This window comes from Entelurus aequoreus, linkage group LG06 (assembly GCF_033978785.1).
Source record: "Entelurus aequoreus isolate RoL-2023_Sb linkage group LG06, RoL_Eaeq_v1.1, whole genome shotgun sequence".
In the NCBI taxonomy this organism is placed as follows: Eukaryota; Metazoa; Chordata; class Actinopteri; order Syngnathiformes; family Syngnathidae; genus Entelurus; species Entelurus aequoreus.
In genome coordinates this window covers 21,018,813-21,041,339 of record NC_084736.1, presented here as the reverse complement: position 1 = coordinate 21,041,339, position 22,527 = coordinate 21,018,813, and the positions used below count along the sequence as shown (strand labels likewise).

Sequence of the window (22,527 nt, the reverse complement as noted above, 5' to 3'; positions counted from 1 at the left end):
CCCCGACGCTCTGAGTAGTGACTAGTATTGTACTGTAATGTGCTCCATCTTCTCACTAAAATGTTGCGCCCTGCTTTTTGCCTGCAGGCGGAACACAAAATGAATGAATGAGGTGTTCGTACACAGAGCCATGGTTTGCACAAGGAGGCCTTTTTGGCTCCATCCAAAACTAACAGACTTTTAGTGCCATGTAAGCAAAAGTTTTACAGCATTTGTAATGGGCAAGAGGCGAGAAAAGAGCATGGCAAAGGCCATGTAGTGTGAGTGACTTGGGTCATTCTTCCAACAAGGCGGTGAGCGTGAGGTCAAAGGTCAGCAGCCACACATGCACAGTGATGGCCCGTCATAAACAAACCATACAAGTGACCGCGGCTGAGAGGTGAGAAAGACGCGTGGAAACATAAACAGCCTATAAAAAACTCAGCCAAAAGAAACGGTAATGAAATCAGCGCAGATTACCGGCAAGGTAAATATGGACGCAAAAAATTATAAAAGAAAAGGCAATTAAAGGGGAGTTGTATTTTTGCAGCGAAGCCCATCCTGCTTTGGCAGAGGATCAAGTTTATTTTTGCTATTTGTGTCGCCCCCAGCTGTCCCCGATCGCTTGAGAACGTCTGCTGCCGCGGCCGTGCCAAGTAATCCCCTAATATTTCACCTAGTGGGGGCAGGGGGGCAGACAGGTGCAAAAATGCTGCTGGGGTCAAAAGCAAGCAGCTAACTCACACCTTTACACACACACACCTTTACACACACACGCCAGGCCTGGGTCAGATGTTAACGGTGCGTTTACTTGCGTCTTTCATGGCGTGTCATAAATCACTGAACCACATGATTGAATCATTATTCCATCCATCCATTTTCTACCGCTTGTCCCTTTTGGGGTCGCGGGGGATGCTGGAGCCAATCTCAGCTGCATTATTTATTTTAATGCATCTCAAATATTACAGAAAGAAGCACCAGTTTCTCCAGGAATATTATTTTTATGTACTGATAATAATTCAATACATAAAACATACTATTCACTAGTTTATGCATTTCTAAATATTATATTTTTTATAAAAAAATTTGTGTAATCATTTTTTATGTCATCCATCCTTATTATTTCTTTTTTTTTTTAATTCAAATGAATTCATAAAAGGACCATTTTAAATTAGATACTATTCAAACATCAATTGTCTGCATGTGTATTTGTGTATACATTTTAGATATATATATCAACATATATTTAGATGTATATATTTAGATGTATATAGATGTACAGCATACTATATATATATACAGTCGTGGTTAAAAGTTTACATACACTTGTAAAGAACATAATGTCATGGCTGTCTTGAGTTTCCACTAATTTCTACAACTCTTATTTTTTTGTGATAGAGTGATTGGAGCACATACTTGTTGGTCACAAAAAATATTCAGGAAGTTTGGTTCTTTTATGATTTTATTATGGGTCTACTGAAAATGTGACCAAATCTGCTGGGTCAAAAGTATACATACAGCAATGTTAATATTTGGTTACATGTCCTTTGGCAAGTTTCACTGCAATAAGACACTTTTGGTTGAATTTTTGACCACTTCTCTTGACAATTTTTGTTTCATCTGACCACAGAACTTTCCTCCAGAAGGTCTTATCTTTGTCCATGTGATGTCAAATGAAACAAAGGTTGAGCTGTTTGGCCACAATACCCAGCAATATGTTTGGAGGAGAAAAGGTGAGGCCTTAAATCACAGGAACACCAAGCCTACCGTCAAGGATGGTGGTGGTAGTATTATGTTCCGGGCCTGTTTTTCCGCCAATAGAACTGGTGCTTTACAGAGAGTAAATGGGACAATGAAAAAGGGAGATTACCTCCAAATTCTTCAGGACAACCTAAAATCATCAGCCCGGAGGTTGGGTCTTGGGCGCAGTTTGGTGTTCCAACAGGACAATGACCCCAAACACACGTCAAAAGTGGTAAAGGAATGGCTAAATCAGGCTAGTATTAAGGTTTTAGAATGGCCTTCCCAAAGTCCTGACTTAAACAGGTGGACAATGCTGAAGAAACAAGTCCATGTCAGAAAACCAACAAATTTAGCTGAACTGTGGCCCTGCGATGAGGTGGCGACTTGTCCAGGGTGTACACCGCCTTCCGCCCAAATGCAGCTGAGATAGGCTCCAGCACCCCCCGCGACCCCAAAAGGGACAAACGGTAGAAAATAGATGGATGGATGGATGCACCAATTTTGTCAAGAGGAGTGGTCAAAAATTCAACCAGAAGCTTGTGGATGGCTACCAAAATATATATATATATATATATATATATATACACACACATACATACAGTACATACATATACACATACGTATATATTTATGTATATATATGTGTGTATATATATACGTATATGTACAAACATATATACACGCACACATTATAGCGGTATAGCTCGGTTGGTAGAGTGGCCATGCCATCAACCTGAGGGTTGCAGGTTTGATCCCCGCTTCCGCCATCCTAGTCACTGCCGTTGTGTCCTTGGGCAAGACACTTTACCCACCTGCTCCCAGTGCCACCCACACTGGTTTAAATGTAACTTAGATATTGGGTTTTCACTATGTAAAGCGCTTTGAGTCACTAGAGAAAAGCACTATATAAATATAATTCACTTCACCTCACTACATATGTGTTTATATATGTGAATATGTGTGTATGTATGTGTGTGTCTGTATATTCATACATACGTACATTTATACACACATTTTTGCATGCACATATACATATATACACACACACATACATGTATGTATACATATACGTATACATGTATATTTATACATGTATACATATACTGTACATGGATATGTATACACATGTATACATATATAAATATTCATGGTTATGTAAACATTTATACATATACATGTGTATGTATACATATACATATACATGTATATGTATACATATATATATATATATATATATATTTTTTTTTATATATGTATATGTATATGTATACATATATATAATATATATATATATATATATGTATATATATATATATACTGTATATGTATATACATTTAGAGGCCTATATGTGTGGACAGACACATATACACATGCAGGCACGCACACACTATTTATATGCAGTATATATATTCATGTAATGGCGATGCCGATCAGTCCTCAAATGCCAATACATGTTAGTTGAATGCCTAAAAAAGAAATATGTAAAATGTCTTGGAATATGAAGTGATTAAATATAATATTGTATGAATAATGTTAGGGGCTTTAAATAAATATTTCTGGTTGTTGTTACCCTTCAATCCTTTTACTCTCATTCTTGTGGAGGTTTGACAGAAACACACGTCAGAGATGATTGTCTTTATAAATACAACACCAATCGATATATTAATAAATGCTATATCTGTATGTCTGTGCACATACACAGTTAGAGCCGCGTCACTTGCATGCTTGCGTCTCAGTCCTCGATCGTCTGCGGAAGACCCAAAAATAAAGCCAGCGGGCGAGCGGCCGGCGACTCCAACACAAGGAGGGTGGAGGGACACTCTCCTCTGGTCCACCAAGCATCCATGTCCTCAATGTCCTTATTAGTCCACGTGGGACTGCAAAACCTGACAGCGAAGTCCCGCCGCTATCGGGTTTACTTAATTCCAAGACTCTTGGGTCTATTTCTGATCTCCTGTAAGGGGAGAAGCCGTCCCCGCCATTCTGTCTCCTTCGCGTTTGCCACCCGCTCATCCCTAAGCATCCTCCCCTCTCGCTCGTTTTGATCCCCCATCCAAACTTGAGGCTGTGGCTAAAGTTAGACCAGGAGGCCGAGGGCTATATAAGCCCCCCGAGGGCGGCAGACAAACGCGGCTTCACCCTCTCCTCTCTTTCTTCATCGTCCCAACCTCCGATCAAAGCTTCTCGAGATGGTGAGTAGCATCCTTAACCCCGACGTGGACTCACTGCGCTTTGCCGCCGGATCACCATTCTTTTTGGTTGTGCTATACCTTGGAATACCCGAGTGAGGATGCTTTCGTGACGTTGCATTTTTAAGACCGAGCGCAAATATATGCACCGTGTCGGTACGTATGCACCGTGTCGGTACGTACGCTCCGATTGCCAACAGTTTTCATCATGAACGCTGATGTTGGTGTTGAAGCAATCAAAGTCGCACACACAGCAATTAGCTGAAGTTGAATTGCTGTCAGAAAAACATAGAAGTATAAATAAGAGCAATTACGGAAGGAAAGGAAAGAAATTGGTAACAAGCATGTGAATAAGGAAGTCAAAGTAAATAAATTAGCAAGTAAGTACGCAAACAAGAGAAATAAGTATGTGTCAGTACGCAAATAAGGAAGAAGAGAAGGAATAAGTAAGAGTGTAAGGTCTTAAAAGTAAGGAAATCAATTAAAGATGCAAGTAAACAAGTAGGTGAGGATGACAGGAAATAAGTGCGCATAGAACGAAGTAAAGTAAGAAAATTGATTAAAGACGCAAATTAATTAGTAAGCAAACAAGTAAAGTGAGTATGACAAGAAGTAGGTGAGCAAATATGCACAAAAAGAAGGTCACAACTAATAAGTAACAAATAAGAAAATAAGCAAGCAGGAGGTGAGAAAGCAAAAGTAAGAAAATGGGTTAAAGACAAGTCAATAAGTAAAGTGAGTAAGAAAAGAAATATGTGCACAAATAAGGGCGAAGAAAGGAGAGAATTAATAGTAAATAAAAGTAGGTACAGTATAAGTAAGCATAAGTAAGAAAATCGATAAAAGACGCAAATGATTAGGTAAACAAACAACAAGTGAGAATGAAAGGAAATAAGTGAGCATATAAAAACAAAATGAAGGCTACGACGAATAAGTAACAAATAAGTAAATAAGTAAGTAGGTGGTAAATAAGCAAAAGTAAGAACATTTATTAAAGACAAGTAAATGAGTATTGTGATTAAGAAAGGAAATATGTGCGCAAATAAGGACGAAAGAGAGGAGAGAATTAATAAGTAATAAATAAGTAAGGAAAAGTGAGAAAAATAATTCAAGACAAGCAACAATATAAGGAAATGTCAAGGAAATAAGGACTAGTTAGTAAAGTATGACAAAAATGAAAAAGTCAAAATACAAATATAAATGTATGATACCTGTGTGCAAATAAGGAAGAAGAAAACTGATAAGTAAGACGTGCTGGAAGTAAATACTGTAAGTAAGAAACTAAAGTAAGAAAATCAATAAAAGGAAGGATACAAGCAACAAGAAAGAAAATACAAGTCAAGAAAAAAAGGACCGGTCAGTAAAATATGACATTAAAAATGTGCAAATGAAGAAGAAGACAAGTAAGTAAATAAGTAGGCAAGTACGTGCGTATGCAAAAGTAAATACATTCAAGTAAATAAGTAAGCAAACGTAAATGTTGCATGTGATTATGTAAAGGTGGAGGTTAAGGTGGTCCACTAATGAGCTAATTAATGAACTAACTGATGAAATCATGTGTGTGTGTGTGTGTAGGCACCCAAGAAGGCAAAGAGGAGGCAGGCAGCAGGAGGCGGAGGTTCCTCCAACGTCTTCTCCATGTTCGAGCAGAGCCAGATCCAGGAGTACAAGGAGGTGAGACTACCCCCCACGCTCCACCCCCACGTACCAAAACAGCCAATAGAAGCCCAGCTTACTTCGCTTCCTGCCTCAGCAGAATTAGTTAGTCGCTTTGATCAGATCCACTTTCACAGCAGTTGCTGTTTTGTCCCCGAAACTACAACAAGCTTGTCGTTTGGAGGAGATGGAATATCTCACACCATCTTTCTGTTTTTGTGACCGTTCACCTCCACTATCCCGCAGTCACTCAAGCAGCCCCCCTCCCATACCCTCATTCTCCTCAATAAGATCTCAAGAGAGGCTATTAGCGACCTTTAGGGCCTGCTGGGAGGTCAGTAGGGTCAGCGTGAGGTAGTCAGATGAGGCCCTGTGCGCTGCCAGACCCGTCCCACCCTGGGAATGATCGGCGCGACACAAAAAAGCGAGCCGTGCGTCCAAGATGGCGTCAAAGCTGAGAAGACGGATCACACAGCTGTTCCCTCGCGATCCCAAATTAACTCGTAAGGAAAGCCGGCACTGATGCAGGCACTTTTTAGGAATGTAATTACTGTAAGAGCCCTCCGTCTCAAGTCATCAGATACTCTTCTTGACAAGCATCTGACTGGTTTTACTTTTCAAAATGGCGTCAAACTAATCTCCATCTTGTCCCCCTGGCAGGCCTTCACAATCATCGACCAGAACAGGGACGGCATCATCAGCAAAGATGACTTGAGGGACGTGCTGGCCTCCATGGGTGAGTCAAGAGCACACGCGTCTCTCAGTCCCTGAGACTGAAGCCATTTTGTGTCCCCAGGCCAGCTGAACGTGAAGAATGAGGAGCTGGAGGCCATGATCAAGGAGGCCAGCGGCCCCATCAACTTCACCGTCTTCCTCAACATGTTCGGAGAGAAGCTGAAGGGTGAGGCGTCGCTCTCCTTTGCTACTTTTACACTCCGCCTTTCAAAATAAATGTCTTCTCACAGGCGCTGACCCCGAGGACGTCATTCTTAGCGCCTTCAAGGTCCTGGACCCCGAGGGTACCGGAAGCATCAAGAAGCAGTTGTGAGTTTGGATTTTTCACTGCACTTCCACGTGATGAATCGTCACCGTCTAGTACGGGGGTGTCCAAAACTTGATATTTGTCATGTTAAAAAAAATTATTTTAACTTTTAGGACTCCCCACACATATACAGTATATACATATATACACACACACACAGAGTATGATTACTTAGCCATAACACAAAGCTAGAGTATGGATGTCGTGCTCAGATAATTGGGCATGTATTGATTGCCCTATATCAGGGGTGTCAAACTCATTTCAGATCGGGGGCCACATGGAGAAAAATCTACTCCCAAGTGGGCCGGACTAGTAAAATCACGGCACGATAACGTAAAAATAAAGACAACTTCAGATTGTTTTGTTTAAAAATAAAACAAGCACATTCTGAAAATGTACAAATCATGATGTTGTTATGTTTTTTTTCACTTAAATGTTGCGGTTAATAGTATTCTATCTTTATTTGTCGTTATTTATACTTTCTGAATAAATTATGTGATAATGTTCATCAGTCAACTCATTGGTGTTAATGTTCAATCTATCGAGATAAAAAAATAATATCAAAATCAAATTGCAGGATGTTATTTATGTAGTTTGCTCATTTTCCTCAACTGGTGTACTAACATCATGTGTTTTTTTGTTTTTTTACATATGTAGCATAATCTACAAAGATACAAAGAATTGCTATTGCGACATTTAGAACAGCACTTTCTTTCATTAAAAAATGCAGCAAACTCATCCTGCGGGCCGGATAAAACCTGTTCGCGGGCCTGATCCGGCCCTATGCCGTACGTTTGACCTGCCCTATATTGTATTGGTTTTAGTATCTTTTAAGATGCTGTTTGCTACTTCCTAGCCAGCTAGCTTCATTGGACATTTTTTTTTTGTGTACAATCCATCTATTATTGAACTGCATTTTGTGAGTGTGGAATATTTAATACATTTTCTGTATCCTCAGCCTGGAGGAGCTCCTGACCACTCAGTGCGACAGGTTCTCCAAGGAGGAGGTAAACTTAGCGCCTATATTCCTTGTTAGCATTTAATGTATCAGCTAGTGATGTGCCGATCAGTGTCGGACGATTTTCATTAAAAAGTATGTGATCGCCATTTTTGATTAATGCTGAACACAAACGCCAATCCTTGTATTTATTTTTGTCCCCGGGCTGGCAAGCTAGCAGCTAATTACGTGTCTCCATACACAGTGTGGAGTTAATCACTCCCACTGGTGCAAATAAACTGTGGTCCTTATTTTATAAGTATTATTATCACTGGAGGACGAGGCTAAACACTATACACACAGAGTAAGCCAAGAGCAGGCATGCTAATAGCTAAGCTAGCTTGAAACAAGAGAAGAAATATGTGCTTAGTTAAGTTCAAGAAGCCTAGATGGAAGTTTGGAAATTAATACGTAGATTAATAAGAGTTAGAGAGGATAAAATAGTTGTCGGCGTGTCAGCATTGTCACAGTCAGTATAAGGGTTGATCGAGTCATAAATTGGTGGTGTCAATTAGATTGATTTTATTTTCACAAAATATTTTTCGTTGTTGTTTTTATTGTTTACAACTCAGGGAACAGAAGGACTTTGAGGACAAAAAAACAAATGATTTAAAAGAATAGTTTATGCTTTTGTTTATTAATTGTGTCCTGCTGACTTTGTTTCGATCAAACAATTATAATGTAATAAAAGAGAATAAGGAACGAGCTTGAATATTGTGTTGATAGAAATACATTGAAAAATGGTTCAAGTCAATGTGGTCGGTATCGGTAACATGGTTATGTGTCATTTCAAACATGCATAAAATCACAATATTTACAGTTTCTCATGACAGCATCTCTGAAAAGGAGGAGGAGGAAGCAGAACCTAATTAATCTTACCCCTTTTCATACTATAGCAATTTCTAACATTTGTTTGTACTAAATCTGTAACTAAATAACTGACAAAATAAAAAAACATAGTAAGGAAATAATTATTATAAATAAACAATAATGAATGTCTTCATAAATAATTTAGTAATTTATTGAATTTGTACTAATAAAAATAACAAAATATAAATAACAACAACTTTGTCTTACGCTAAAGGTTTTAAGTGTTGTACGTGCATACCAATGTTTTAAATGAGACTTTTTTCTTTGTTGAGAATAATAGCAGGTTACAGTTTGCGTTTTTGCAAATGCATAAAACCCTGATGGGAACATCCCTAATATAAAAGTATTAAAAACCCCTGTTTTTGCTTCCTCAGATCAAGAACATGTGGGCCGCCTTCCCCCCAGATGTCGCGGGAAACGTGGACTACAAGAACATCTGCTACGTCATCACACACGGAGAGGAGAAGGAGGAGTAAAGAAAGAGAAGACCAGAAGAAAGACGACTATCCCTTCGCTTTTTCTGCCCTTTCTCCCCTTCCTTCCTATCTTCCTCCCCTCCGTTCCGCCCTCCGTGTTGACCCGTGGGGCACCCACCCCTCCACTGCCACCGCTCTGGTTCAAAGCAAAGACTTGTCCAGCTCGACACGCCCCGCGGGGCTCGCGGGATGTCTGTGTTGGCTTACGGGGAACAGGGGATGCTTTTCAATAAAACGACAGCGTGACATCATTTCACCATCTTTCTGTCTTTGCGTCCACTCACCTCCATCCAGGGGCCTTCTCGCTGAGACGGGAGCCCACTGGCGGGGGGGGGAGCAGACCACCTGAAGGCCTCATTCCCATTCTGAAGAGGTCCTTTTGGCTAGAAAACAACGAAAAAGAAAGAATGTGTTCAGGTTAATGATGATGGCCGTGTCTCCTTAAAGTGACCACATGTCAGAAGGGGAGGAGAGAAAAAGGCCGAAAGAAAACGTCTTCGACTACTTCCCCTCCTCGCCTTCCGGCGTTGTCCACTCTTCCTCTGTAAGCTCCATGACACCTCCTCGCCTTTCCTCTGTAATGAATAAAAGGGACAAACTGTGAATAAAACCCCTTTCCTTTTGTACAATAGTGTCTGTGCTCAGTGGCTCTGTGGGGCAAGGGATGGAGGGAGCAAAAGTGCTAACAGTCAGATGTGGCGACACCTGGTGGAGTTTCTTGTAAATGCATGAATTTACCGTACTTACAATGGATGTTTCGCAAAACAGGCGGTGTATAATAGCGCTATTCATAAGCACAACAAAACAGACATATCTATTGTATCAGGCAAGAGTATCCAAAGTGAGGCCCGCAGCTCGTTTTTTATTGGCCGGCGCCGCATTCTAAGGACAAAATAAAAACATCCTTGAATAGAACACCACACAAAAAAAACTAGACGAGGCAATTCTGCTAAAATGCTAACGTTAGCATGCAGCGACAATGCGTCAAGTACCAAGTCATATGACTATGACTAGAGATGTCCGATAATGGCTTTTTTGCCGATATCCGATATTTCGATATTGTCCAACTCTTAATTACCGATTCCGATATCAACCAATACCAATATATACGGTCGTGGAATTAACACATTATTATGCCTTTTTTTTTTGTGATGCCCTGCTGGATGCATTAAACAATGTAACAAGGTTTTCCAAAATTAGAGGACAACTTCAACTCAAATTATGGAAAAAAGTGCCAACATGGCACTGCATTATTTATTATTGAAGTCACAAAGTGCATTATTTTTTTTAACACGCCTCAAAACAGCAGCTTGGAATTTGGGACATGCTCTCACTGAGATAATCCTGATACCCACTACAACTATAGGAAATACTATACTTTGACTTTCACAAAGTCTAAGTCTAAGTCTAAGTCTAAGCCTAAGAAAGTGCATTATTCTTTTTTTCTTTTTTTTAAACATGCCTCAAAACAACAGCTACAAAAACAATGAAGGCACACAACTTCAGTCCAGAGTATACTAGAGTAATACAGTAAACAATAACATAGTCCTCCTTTAGTGCAAGACTGCCTGGCACACTGTATGACAGGAAATTATAAACTGGGCTCAATCTGACCTGCTCTAACGTATCTGTATGAGTACCAAAAATGTGCTGCAAGCTAGTGGTGAGTGCTTGAAGTGGCCTAGCAGTCAGCCAGAGCTTCTGAAATGCTGCGTTAAGACAGGGCACCTCCGTTCACTGCAAGCTGCAAAGTGTGCGCCATGCAGGGCAGACTGGCCACACCAAACTCCATCGTAGCTTTTGCCATACTGCGTGCGTTGTCCCTGACCACAACGTGAGCTTTCGCCCCGGGGTGGTTTTTGTTGTATTTTTGTTTTTTCTCGGAGGAGTCTTTCAGCGACAACTGTGTGGTACTACTTTTTTCCGGTGTTTGCTTTTCATCCAACTTCCGCTTGTATTCATCGTGTATCTCCTTATGATTCTTGAAGAGGTGGGAGATCAAATTGCTCGTATTAAAGGAAGACGTCTTGGTTCCTCCTCGCATAACCAACTTTTTGCAGTCATTTCAAATTGCCAGTTTTTTATCCGTCAGACACACTTTAAAATAATCCCAAACCATAGACATTGTGTCGTTAGTCAGTCACCGAGCGAGCTCGCTTGTTAGCCACGGCTACAGCACCGGCAACAACACACTCTTGTTGTTGTTATGTTCCGCTCGTGGCGGTTTGATGAGGTCATCAAGCGTCGCCATTAAACCTCTCATGCTGCAGTCGTCAACTCCTGTGTTGTGTGTGAGAGAGGGGAGAGGGGAGGGGCTGCTGACTGGGTTTATATCCGTGTTTTACCGGATATGTACCGCTCCGTGCAACAGCGTTTTAAAAAGTAATTAATTTTACTTTTTGAAACCGCTACAGATAATTTCCAATATCACATATTAAAGCATTTATCAGACATCTCTAACTATGACGCATATGCATGTAAAATTAGCTTTGAAAAGTTAGCATGATAATGTCTGCAGTTTTATTATGGACAACCAACTATTCTTACACATCTGCGTAAATCCCAAAAATTTGAAATCAAAACGTGGAGGCATTGCGGGGATATTGATAAAACAATCTTGCCTTCCTTCATACTTACGCCAAACAAGCTGTTAGGAATGTGACGTCACAAATTGGGGAAACTGTCAACGGCATAAATGTACCCAAAGTGCCTTGCGCCCGTCCGCCATTGCAGTACGCGCTGTAGTCAATCAGCTCCACCCTCTTGTTGTGGGGCAGACTGGCTTGTACATGCACATGCAACCTCTGCTGTTGCCATTTCTAATACACATTAGTGTATAGTTCCTACTTATATCTGTCAGTAGACTCGCTATGGAAGCACTAAAAACTTCAAGAAAGATGACCGGGAGAAGACGCTGTCGAGGTGAAGGCAGTACATAAGACCGCCCACAAATTGGCACATCCTGGTCAGAAAGAGTCTCGAAAATGGTCCATAAATCATAATCAATGCACAATTTTAACCAAAGAACCACTTACATGTTATGTAGACCACAAGGAAATGTTTTACATGTATGAACAAATCATATGAGCCCCTTAATGTGTGAAGTACCAAGTTAATGGTTAAAAAGGTAGCATTTTAATGTTAGTATGCTAGAATGCTAATGTTAGCATGCTAACAGTTAGCATGTGACAAGTACCAAGTTATATGACTGAGGTGTTCTTGTAATTTTAATCAAGAGTTGGAGAATGCACTAACAGTGTTATGTATTTTAGGTAAATTTCACATATGTGTTACTTCTTATTATATGAAAATACTTGATTAGCGTTATTGGAATTGTTTAATGTCCGTATTATACTGTTATTTAAATAAAGTTTTGGGGAAAAAAATGTCTATCATGAGGCGACACACACAAAAAAAATTACTGAGGTGTTCGGCTGTAGAATTGGCAAAAAAAGTTAGCATGCTAGTATAACGTTAGCGTGCTAACCATAGACATCTTATAAGTAGACGCAGCATCGAGCGCTACTGCCTACTGGCGCTGACGAGACGCGGGGCCGCCATCTTGGAGTGGTGATCCGCTCCACTAAATTCAATTAATTTGGCAGGAGCAATGAACTGTCAGCGCATTTAATTCATCTTACCTCACTGAATACCACTGATTTTCACGCACCTTTTTGTCATACAAGTAGCTATGATAAAGGACACATGTTTTGGCGTGTTTTATTATTCATAGTTTGCTTAACAGTAATAGAATATTCTTATATGCTATAAGTGACCAGACGTCCGAGATCAAAACTGGGAATATAATCCCAGAGAAGGGGGAAAAAAAACGGTCAACTATTTTTAAATTGAAGAAACAATAGGATTAGGTTATATATACATGCGTATATCCTATATAGACAATGTATGAAAACATTAGATATCTGTATATCTTAGGGACCGACTGTATCTCTGTTGCTGCAGCAGCAGAGAGTTTATTCTGTCTTTACACTTTGTATTGATATTTTGTATTACATTCTTCCCTTAAATGATCATGTGTACAGTGATTGTTTTATATGTATTTTTTATGTATGTCGCTTTGGATAAAAGCGTCTGCCAAATACTTCAACATAAACATATATAAACACCTGAAAGTCTTTATATCAGCTAAAACCACCAATCTGTTTCACTGAATTCAGAATAAAACCAAATTATGTATTACCCAACAATGTTAGTATTTGGGCTACACAAAATTGGGTTGGAAAGCTAGACTAAATTTAGACTTGTATAATACTGTATAGCCACTGTCCATCTGATTGTCTAGTTAGATCTGGACTGTGGTCCTAATTTTTTCCCCTGTTGGCTTTTAAAATCTTTATCTTCATCATTTATTTCAACTTTATGTTATTCAAGTATGACATTTTTAAATTCAATTAATTTCATTGACAAGCAATTCTATTATGGTTTGCTAGCGGCTACGATTTCAGTACTAATGCAGATCTTTGCTCCTTCTCAACTCTGTTAATATTATTTTCACAAAATACAACCAATAGTACGTTAATGTTAAATCTTACTTGTGAAAAGTAATCCCCCGATTTCTATTTTCAACAGTCTGTCATTTGAGCAGGAAAACGCTGAACACCAGCTCTTTGTTTTCTACATGTCAACTGTCCGTTTAGGCTGCTCGCTGGCTCCTCATCACCACTTCAAGATGGCGGCCGAATTTTTCGCATCACAGCAGCCAATGCTGCGTCTACTTATAAGATGTCTATGGTGCTAACAGGTAGCATGTGTTCAACTGCAAAATCAGCTAAAAAAGTTAGCATGCTAATGTAAGCATGCTAAATAGTTATCAGGTGTCAAGTACCAAGTTACATGAGAGTGAGGTGTTCACTGCAAAATTGCCATTAAAAAAAAAGTTAGCATGCTAGAATAACATTAGCCTGCCAACAGGTAGCATGTGTCAAGTACCAAGTCGTAAGACTCTAACATGTTCAGCTGGAAAATCAGCTAAAAAAGTTAGCATGTTAATGTAAGCATGCTAATAGTTATCTGGTGTCAAAAAATGTTATTAATGCTGCCTGAGGTCACGTTAAGAACAGCGTGGTCCGATTGTTTTGGTCTCAACTAGTGGCCAATACTACTTTAGTATTAGTCATTTTAAGTTCATGTAAACATGTTTATGCTTGAACATTTTTTATTTATGGCAAAATTACATAGAGTATGATTACTTAGCCATAACACAAAGCTAGAGTATGAATGTTGTGCTCAGATGATTTGGCATGTATTGATTGAGAAATATCTTCTCCCAAGTAAAATCCTGACACGATAACTTAAAAATAAAGACAACTTCAGAATATTTTGTTTAAAAATAGAACAAGCACATTCTGACAATGTACAAATCATAATGTTGTTGTGGGTTTTTTTCACTTAAATGTTGCGGTTAATAGTTTTCTATCTTTATTTGTCATTATTTATACTTTCTGAATAAATTATGTGATCATGTTCACCAGTCAATTCATTGGTGTTAATCTTCAATCTATCAAAAAAAAATTATATAAAAATTAGAGATATCCGATATTGTCCAACTCTTAATTACCGATACCGATATCAACCGATACTGATACATACAGTCGTGGAATTAACACATTATTATGCCTAATTTTGTTGTGATGCCCCGCTGGATGCATTAAAATATGTAACAAGGTTTTCCAAAATAAGTCAACTGAAGTTATGGAAAAAAAATGCCAACATGGCACTGCCATATTTATTATTGAAGTCACAAAGTGCATTATTTTTTTTAACATGCCTCAAATATAGCAGCTTGGAATTTGGGACATGCTCTCCCTGAGAGAGACTATGAGGAGGTTGAGGTTGGCGGGGTTGGGGGGGTATATTGTAGTGTCCCGGAAGAGTTAGTGCTGCAAGGGGTTCAGGGTATTTGTTCTGTTGTGTTTATGTTGTGTTACTGTGCGGATGTTCTCCCGAAATGTGTTTGTCATTCTTGTTTGGTGTGGGTTAACAGTGTGGCGCATATTTGTAACAGTGTTAAAGTTGTTTAAACGGCCACCCTCAGTGTGACCTGTATGGCTGTTGACCAAGTATGCATGCATTCAGTTGTGTGTGTGAAAAGCTGTAAATATTATATGACCGGGCCGGACGCAAATGAAGTGCCTTTAAGGTTTATTGGCGCTCTGTACCTCTCCCTACGTCCGTGCAGGGGCGCCGCTAGGGATTTTGGGCCCCATGAAAAGAATCTTTACAGGGCCCCCTGTATTATAATTTCATCATCATTAGGGGCCTCTCTGGGCCCCCCTCCATCATGGGCCCCTAGAATCCGTCTCCTTTACCCCCCCTTTTCGGCGCCCCTGTGTCCGTGTACAGAGCGGCGTTTTAAAAAGTCATAAATTTTACTTTTTGAAACAGATACCGATAATTTCCGATATTACATTTTAAAGCATTTATCGGCCGATAATATGCCGATAAATGCAAAGAGCCATCAATCTGTCAATCCTTTCCGTGTCCGGGCCAGGTAAGGTTCCCCGTGTTGAGTCAAATTAAGCCGCAGGCTCATACTTGCCAACCCTCCCGTTTTTAGCGGGAGAATCCCGATATTCAGCGCCTCTCCCGACAACCTCCCGACAGAGATTTTCTCCCGACAAACTCCCGGTATTCAGCCGGAGCTGGAGGCCACGCCCCCCCAAAAAAAAGTCTGCCGCAGCTGCGATTGGACCTGACCAGCCTCCGGGTACAAGTACTGGAGTACCAATTGCTTGCCAGGGAAGATCTTCCCCAGGAAGCAAGGATTGACCGGTTTTGGGCCATGCTAGGGAGAGATGGAAGATTCCACACTCTCGTGCATTTGATGAAAGCACTTTTGTGCGTGCCACACAGCAATGCATCATCAGAGAGGGTGTTCAGCATGGTTAGAAAAATAGTGACAGAGAATAGAAAGAGGATGGACAATTCAACCCTTAACAAAGCATTGTACTTTCAAGTACAACAATGAGTAGATGAGTGTTGTGTGTGTGTGTAAATAAATGAACACTAAAATTCAAGTATTTCTTTTATTTATATAATAATATATATATATATATATATATATATATATATATATATATATATATAAATATATATAGATTTTATTTTATTTTATTTTTTATTTTATTAAACAGACGTTCATTATGCTTGATTAAATTATGAATGAAGTGTTGCAACAGCGCCTGTTGCTGGCGAGAAGTGGTATGTACTTTACCTGCGGGAAGTGCTCAGAACTGTGACGCCTTCCAATTGATAATCCCGTGACCCAAGTGGACTCACAGTCTCACAATTTGCACTGTTTTGCAGGACACTGTAATAAAAGAAATTCATAATCCACCTGGTGCCAGTGATATGTTGAAGCGACAGCAGTGTGGAGCTGCATTTTGCCACATACAGTTGTGGACCGTCACACATATATATATATATATATATATATATATATATATATATATATATATATATATATATATATATATATATATATATATATAGCTAGAATTCACTGAAAGTCAAGTATTTATATATATATATATATATATATATATATATATATATATGAAATACTTGAGTTGGTGAATTCTAGCTGTAAATATACTCTCCTCTTAACCACGCCCCCCGCCCCAACCACGGCCCCCCCCTCACCTCCCGATATTGGAGGTCTCAAGGTTGGCAAGTATGCGCAGGCTCCACTCCTGGTGGTGCCCTTCCGTCAAAGTCTTTGGGTTCCAGGAGAGTATGGTTGCAAAGCTGAAACTTAAAGGAATTGACGGCAGTCCGATATTATCGGACATTCCTAATAAAAATCAAAATGCAAGATGTGTCTTATGTAGTTTGCGCATTTACCTTGACTGGTGCACTAACATCATGTGGTTTATTTAAAAAATGTTTTACATATATGTAGCATCATCTACAAATAATTGCTATTGCGACATCTAGTGGACACATTTAGAACAGCAGTTTTTCATTCCAAAATTTCGGCTCATTTTTTAAACTCATCCTTCGGCCGGAAAAAACCTGCTCGCGGCCTCGGGCCGTACGTTTGACACCCCTGCCCTATATTGTATTGGTTTTATTATCTTTAAAAAGGTGCTGTTTGAAACTTCCTAGCCGGTTAGCTTATGTTAGCATTAATGGTTTAACAGAACACATTTGTTTGACAATTGTCAATATTTTCCACAACTACAAAGTTTATGTAATATATATATATATTTGTTTTACTATTAGTGGTGTTTCAGGCAGTCACTCACCTGGTGGTGTCAACAAGTAGACGCAGGGAGCGTGTGCACACATACAAAAGCAGTCCAAAAGATGATAGAATATACATTTAATGACGGCTAACGCTAGCTATCCAAATTGCAATTATTAGCTAACTACACCTAAAGCTAATGCGCGTGCATGTGTTACGTACGTACGTAATTACGTCATTACGTAGGAGAAGCCTAAGCAGGGCGGAATATACTGTGTAAAATACATTGGAAAGGTGGCGCCCTCTAGGCATCAGTGTGAATGTTGCAAACAGCCCCACAAAATGTATCAAAGCGGCTCCCGCATCCTTCAATTTTTATTTCTACGGCTGTCGCTGGAAAAAGTATGGACACCCCTAATCTAAGTTATCACACATGACTACTTCTGCTTCTTTAAATTGCTAAAAATAAAACAAGGCACTGGTTATTTCAAAACAAGCACCGCGTATCTGTTACATGATGTGACTTCTTCCTCTTCTTTTATTTTGGAAATTAAACTCCTGAAGGTCACGTGAATAGACAGAGGCCAAGCTATTGTAATATATTATTATGGTTTATTACTCATCACAAATGTCACCATTATTAATTCAATACATCACTTGTAGATGTGAAGGAATGAATTCAATTAGCTATGATTTTACCTCACTTTCACCGGAGAGTGACTTGTAAACTTCAAAAAAAAAAAAAAAAAGACCTTAAACAGACTTAAATATTTGCGTTGGTGGAGTGGTTCAAATCGAACATAAAGCTTTATGTCACAGATCGGAAATGCACAAAAGGACCTGAAGGAAACACACATCTTGTTTTTCTTCTTCTTTTCTTTAGTGAGTTTGGTAACCATGGCGCTGCTGCAGGGTCATATTGCTCATCTGACGACGGCGTCCTAGTGAATTATTTGATTTGTCCCGCCACGTGTATGCATATGTATGTATGTATGTATGTATGTATGTATGCAGGCGTGTGTGTGTGTATATATATATATATATATATATATATATATATATATATATATATATATATATATATATATATATATATATATATATATATATATATATATATATATATATATATATATATATATATATATATATACACACACACACTTGTGATTTAGGGCTGTATAAATAAACATTGATTGATATATATATATATATATATATATATATATATATATATATATATATATATATATACATATATATATATATATATATAGATATAGATATAGATAGATATATATATATATACACATACATACATACACACACACACACACACACACAAACCCCGTTTCCATATTAGTTGGGAAATTGTGTTAGATGTAAATATAAACGGAATACAATGATTTGCAAATCATTTTCAACCCATATTCAGTTGAATATGCTACAAAGACAACATATGTACATATATAGCTGAATTTCCCCCAGGGATCAATAAAGTACTTTCTATTCTATTCTATTTGATGTTCAAACTGATAAACATTTTTTTGTTGTTGCAAATAATCATTATCTTTAGTATTTGATGCCATCAACACGTGACAAAGAAGTTGGGAAAGGTGGCAATAAATACTGATAAAGTTGAGGAATGCTCATCAAACACTTATTTGGAACATCCCACAGGTGAACAGGCAAATTGGGAACAGGTGGGTGCCATGATTGGGTCTAAAAGTAGATTCCATGAAATGCTCAGTCATTCACAAACAAGGATGGGGCGAGGGTCACCACTTTGTCAACAAATGCGTGAGCAAATTGTTGAACAGTTTAAGAAAAACCTTTCTCAACCAGCTATTGCAAGGAATTTAGGGATTTCACCATCTACGGTCCATAATATCATCAAAGGGTTAAGAGAATCTGGAGAAATCACTGCACGTAAGCAGCTAAGCCCGTGACCTTCGATCCCTCAGGCTGTACTGCATCGACATCAGTGTGTAAAGAATATCACCACATGGGCTCAGGAACACTTCAGAAACCCACTGTCAGTAACTACAGTTGGTCGCTACATCTGTAAGTGCAAGTTAAAACTCTCCTATGCAAGGCGGAAACCGTTTATCAACAACACCCAGAAACGCCGTCGGCTTCGCTGGGCCTGAGCTCATCTAAGATGGACTGATACAAAGTGGAAAAGTGTTCTGTGGTCTGACGAGTCCACATTTCAAATTGTTTTTGGAAACTGTGGACATTGTCGTGTCCTCCGGACCAAAGAGGAAAAGAACCATTCGGATTGTTATAGGCGCAAAGTTGAAAAGCCAGCATCTGTGATGGTATGGGGGTGTATTAGTGCCCAAGACATGGGTAACTTACACATCTGTGAAGGCACCATTAATGCTGAAAGGTACATACAGGTTTTGGAGCAACATATGTTGCCATCCAAGCAACGTTACCATGGACGCCCCTGCTTATTTCAGCAAGACAATGCCAAGCCACGTGTTACATCAACGTGGCTTCATAGTAAAAGAGTGCGGGTACTAGACTGGCCTGCCTGTAGTCCAGACCTGTCTCCCATTGAAAATGTGTGGCGCATTATGAAGCCTAAAATACCACAACGGAGACCCCCGGACTGTTGAACAACTTAAGCTGTACATCAAGCAAAAATGGGAAAGAATTCCACCTAAGCTTAAAAAACGTGTCTCCTCAGTTCCCAAACGTTTACTGAGTGTTGTTAAAAGGAAAGGCCATGTAACACAGTGGTGAACATGCCCTTTCCCAACTACTTTGGGACTTGTTGCAGCCATGAAATTCTAAGTTAAATATTATTTGCAAAAAAAAAAAAAGTTTATGAGTTTGAACATCAAATATCTTGTCTTTGTAGTGCATTCAATTGAATATGGGTTGAAAAGGATTTGCAAATCATTGAATTCCGTTTATATTTACATCTAACACAATTTCCCAACTCATATGGAAACGGGGTTTGTATATATAGGAAGATCAGTTTGCATAGAAGTGTCCAGGTCTACGCTACACAGGCGTGTACGGATTGGCATGGCGGCTAACGAGAGGACATGTTGGCTACACAAGTCCCCCAATCCTTCACTACAACAACGGGAGTCTCGGCCCCGACTGATGGGCCCTTGTCACGACAACACGTCTACAGTCCAGTACAAGGAGCGTAAATAGTTAGTGACGCGTTAAAATGCTGACGACCGCACAAATAAGGAAGCAGAAAATGACGCTCAACTGTTAAGACCTTTGACTCCCACAAAGTTCGCGGTAGCATCGAAGCTTCCCGCCAACGACAACGTGCAAAAAAAAGCGGGCGGTCGGCCAATGTTCCAGTCAACCAGGCGCCCGATACTCTCATATAGAAAAATAGTCCGATCCGAAATAATAATATTCATCATCCATAATATATTTGATTAAATTAACCAACTTTGTACATAAATACATTAGGAGTCACAGGTTAATGCTACATGAGCACACCTGGCACCTCGGGGTCAGGTGGCGTTTTATGTTTTGAGAGCAACAGCGTTGGTGGACTTCTGTTTGACGAGCTCACAAGTGCAAAGGTTATCCTTCATCGTCTTCATTCTGACATTTGGCTAAATTAAAATGCATATTAGGGTTTAAAAAAAAAAAGTAATACTCATTGGTGTAATTTCCATGTTGTTATAAACACTTGTATGTTGTTACACGTCTGCTTCAGGTGTCAGCACTGAGGCCCGAACTAAAAACGATTTAAAAGACAAAAAAAAAAGTCCCACTCTTGTTTTTGTTATCTAAACACGCACACACTCCTCTCCAAAGCGCTTGTCCCTGGTCTTGTGTGCTGTGTGCGTCCCTCCGCGTCCACGCCAGCAGGGGGGGCCGCACACGCCACACTGACACTACGCTACTAAAGGCACACACAACATCTAACAGGACAATAAATAGGTTCCGTCTTCCAGGAGTTTTCCCATGTAGTACAGCTGTGTGTGGGGTAGGGGGGAGGGGTCAACGAGCAATGCACACGACGAGCCAATGAAATGTCTTTGGAGGCGGAAAGGTGTTATTATTATTACTATTATTTACATCTTCTGTGGCACCTCAGTGTTCCTGGCTGCATTAGAATAAAATAATATTACTTAAAAAAAGAACAGTAATGTTGTGAAAATGAGATTAAAAGACGGAGAGAGGAGGCAAAAAGACCCCCCGTGGTGTTTTTTAAAATCACCATCCAGGAAGTCATCCCATTTTTTTTTATGCATGGCTCCATCTCTGAGGGTCTTTTGTCACGCTGACCTTTTCTTTTTACGGTCAAACTAGGCCGAATCCCGCGCTGCCGCCGCACCGTTTTTGTCCTCGGCCTGCGGGGCCCCCCCTTTGTCCTTTTTCTTGCCCCCTTTTTTCTTTTCCTTCTCCAGCCGCTCCTTCTCCTTCTTCATCTTCTCCTTCTCCGCCTTCTCTCTCTCCCTCTTCTCCTTCAATTTCTTCTTCTCATCCTCCCGCTCCTTCTTCTTGTCCTCTTTGCTCTTCTTCTTCTTGCGGCCGTCTTCCCCGACGGGCGGGGTCTTGGCCTCGGCGACTTCCTTCTTTGGGTCGACGCAGAGCGGCAGAGGAGTGTTGTTGGCGGTGGGGGAGGGGATGGTGGGGGTGATCTGCTCGGAGACGATCCTCGGGGTGGGGGACAGAGTGTTTGGCGGGGGTGTGCTCTGATTTGGAGACGAAGCGTCCGAGGCCGGAGCGGGTCCACGAGAGGGCGTGCCGCTGTCGACCAAGGGACTCTGGACCTGGGGCGCCCTCTGTCCCGCCCCGGGAGGAATGGGCGGTTTGTGGCTGGCCGAGTTGGATGCGACCACAGGGGGTGACTGAGGACGCCTCACTTCAAAACTGGATGGGCCGGAGAAGGAGCTTTTCTTGGCTTGAGTGTGGAAAGGTGCTCTGGACTTGCGGAAGCCAGGAAGCGAAAGTAAAGACGAGGAGGCCCGGAGAGGTCCTGGCGGAGGAATGGAGCTGGCCAGAAAAGAGAAGCTCCCGCCAGAACTGATGGAAGCGGCGCGGCGTTTGTGCTCAAAGATGGCTCTGGTGCCGTGGAGGCGGCGGCCCGGCTGGTGTGTCAGCTCACCTCTGGACTCCCTCCACTTCCTCACCTGGATGGTGCACTCCCGCTCTATCAGGCCCTCAGTGACCTGCATCAGAATGATCTGGAACAAGGAGAGCAGGAAGTGAGGAGACAGTTGGACTGGCTGAGACATCAAGAGGAGAACATAGTCCAGGGTAGGGTTGTACGGTATACCGGTACTAGTATAGTATCGCGGTACTATTGAATCAAAAACAGTACTATACTCTGTTGGAAAAGTACCGGTTCCCAACGGGTATGACGGCGCACCATCAC

The 22,527-nt window shown here is 40.4% G+C and overlaps 2 protein-coding genes and 1 long non-coding RNA gene across 3 annotated transcripts in view; 1 reads left to right on the top strand and 2 right to left on the bottom strand.

The window, feature by feature from the left end:
- Positions 1-3,843: 3,843 nt before the first annotated feature.
- On the top strand, positions 3,844-9,584 carry mylpfa (myosin light chain, phosphorylatable, fast skeletal muscle a). Its single transcript, XM_062050219.1, has 7 exons — positions 3,844-3,915; positions 5,488-5,586; positions 6,229-6,304; positions 6,365-6,469; positions 6,534-6,612; positions 7,569-7,617; positions 8,852-9,584. The coding sequence occupies exons 1-7, from the start codon at positions 3,913-3,915 to the stop codon at positions 8,951-8,953; spliced, it is 513 nt and encodes a 170-aa protein (XP_061906203.1). The 5' UTR covers positions 3,844-3,912; the 3' UTR covers positions 8,954-9,584.
- On the bottom strand, positions 9,247-18,159 carry LOC133651946 (uncharacterized). The gene is made up of 3 exons (XR_009826505.1): positions 17,221-18,159; positions 16,188-16,283; positions 9,247-9,528 (listed from the first exon to the last, which is right to left on the bottom strand). It is a non-coding gene; the product is annotated as an uncharacterized LOC133651946 (long non-coding RNA).
- Positions 18,160-18,482: 323 nt separating this feature from the next.
- The window catches only part of LOC133651943 (TBC1 domain family member 10A-like), a 31,994-nt gene continuing 27,949 nt past the window's right edge, over positions 18,483-22,527 (bottom strand). The window contains exon 10 of the mRNA XM_062050218.1: positions 18,483-22,336. Within this exon, the coding sequence (XP_061906202.1) occupies positions 21,455-22,336 (882 nt within the window). The 3' untranslated portion in view covers positions 18,483-21,454. The remainder of the gene's footprint in view (positions 22,337-22,527) is intronic.

Bases quoted from the DNA above. Each gene is read 5' to 3' on its own strand.
- mylpfa (XM_062050219.1), top strand. The intron at 6,305-6,364 runs GTGAGTCAAGAG...TTGTGTCCCCAG, and splicing joins GGACGTGCTGGCCTCCATGG to GCCAGCTGAACGTGAAGAAT. The intron at 7,618-8,851 runs GTAAACTTAGCG...TTGCTTCCTCAG, and splicing joins ACAGGTTCTCCAAGGAGGAG to ATCAAGAACATGTGGGCCGC.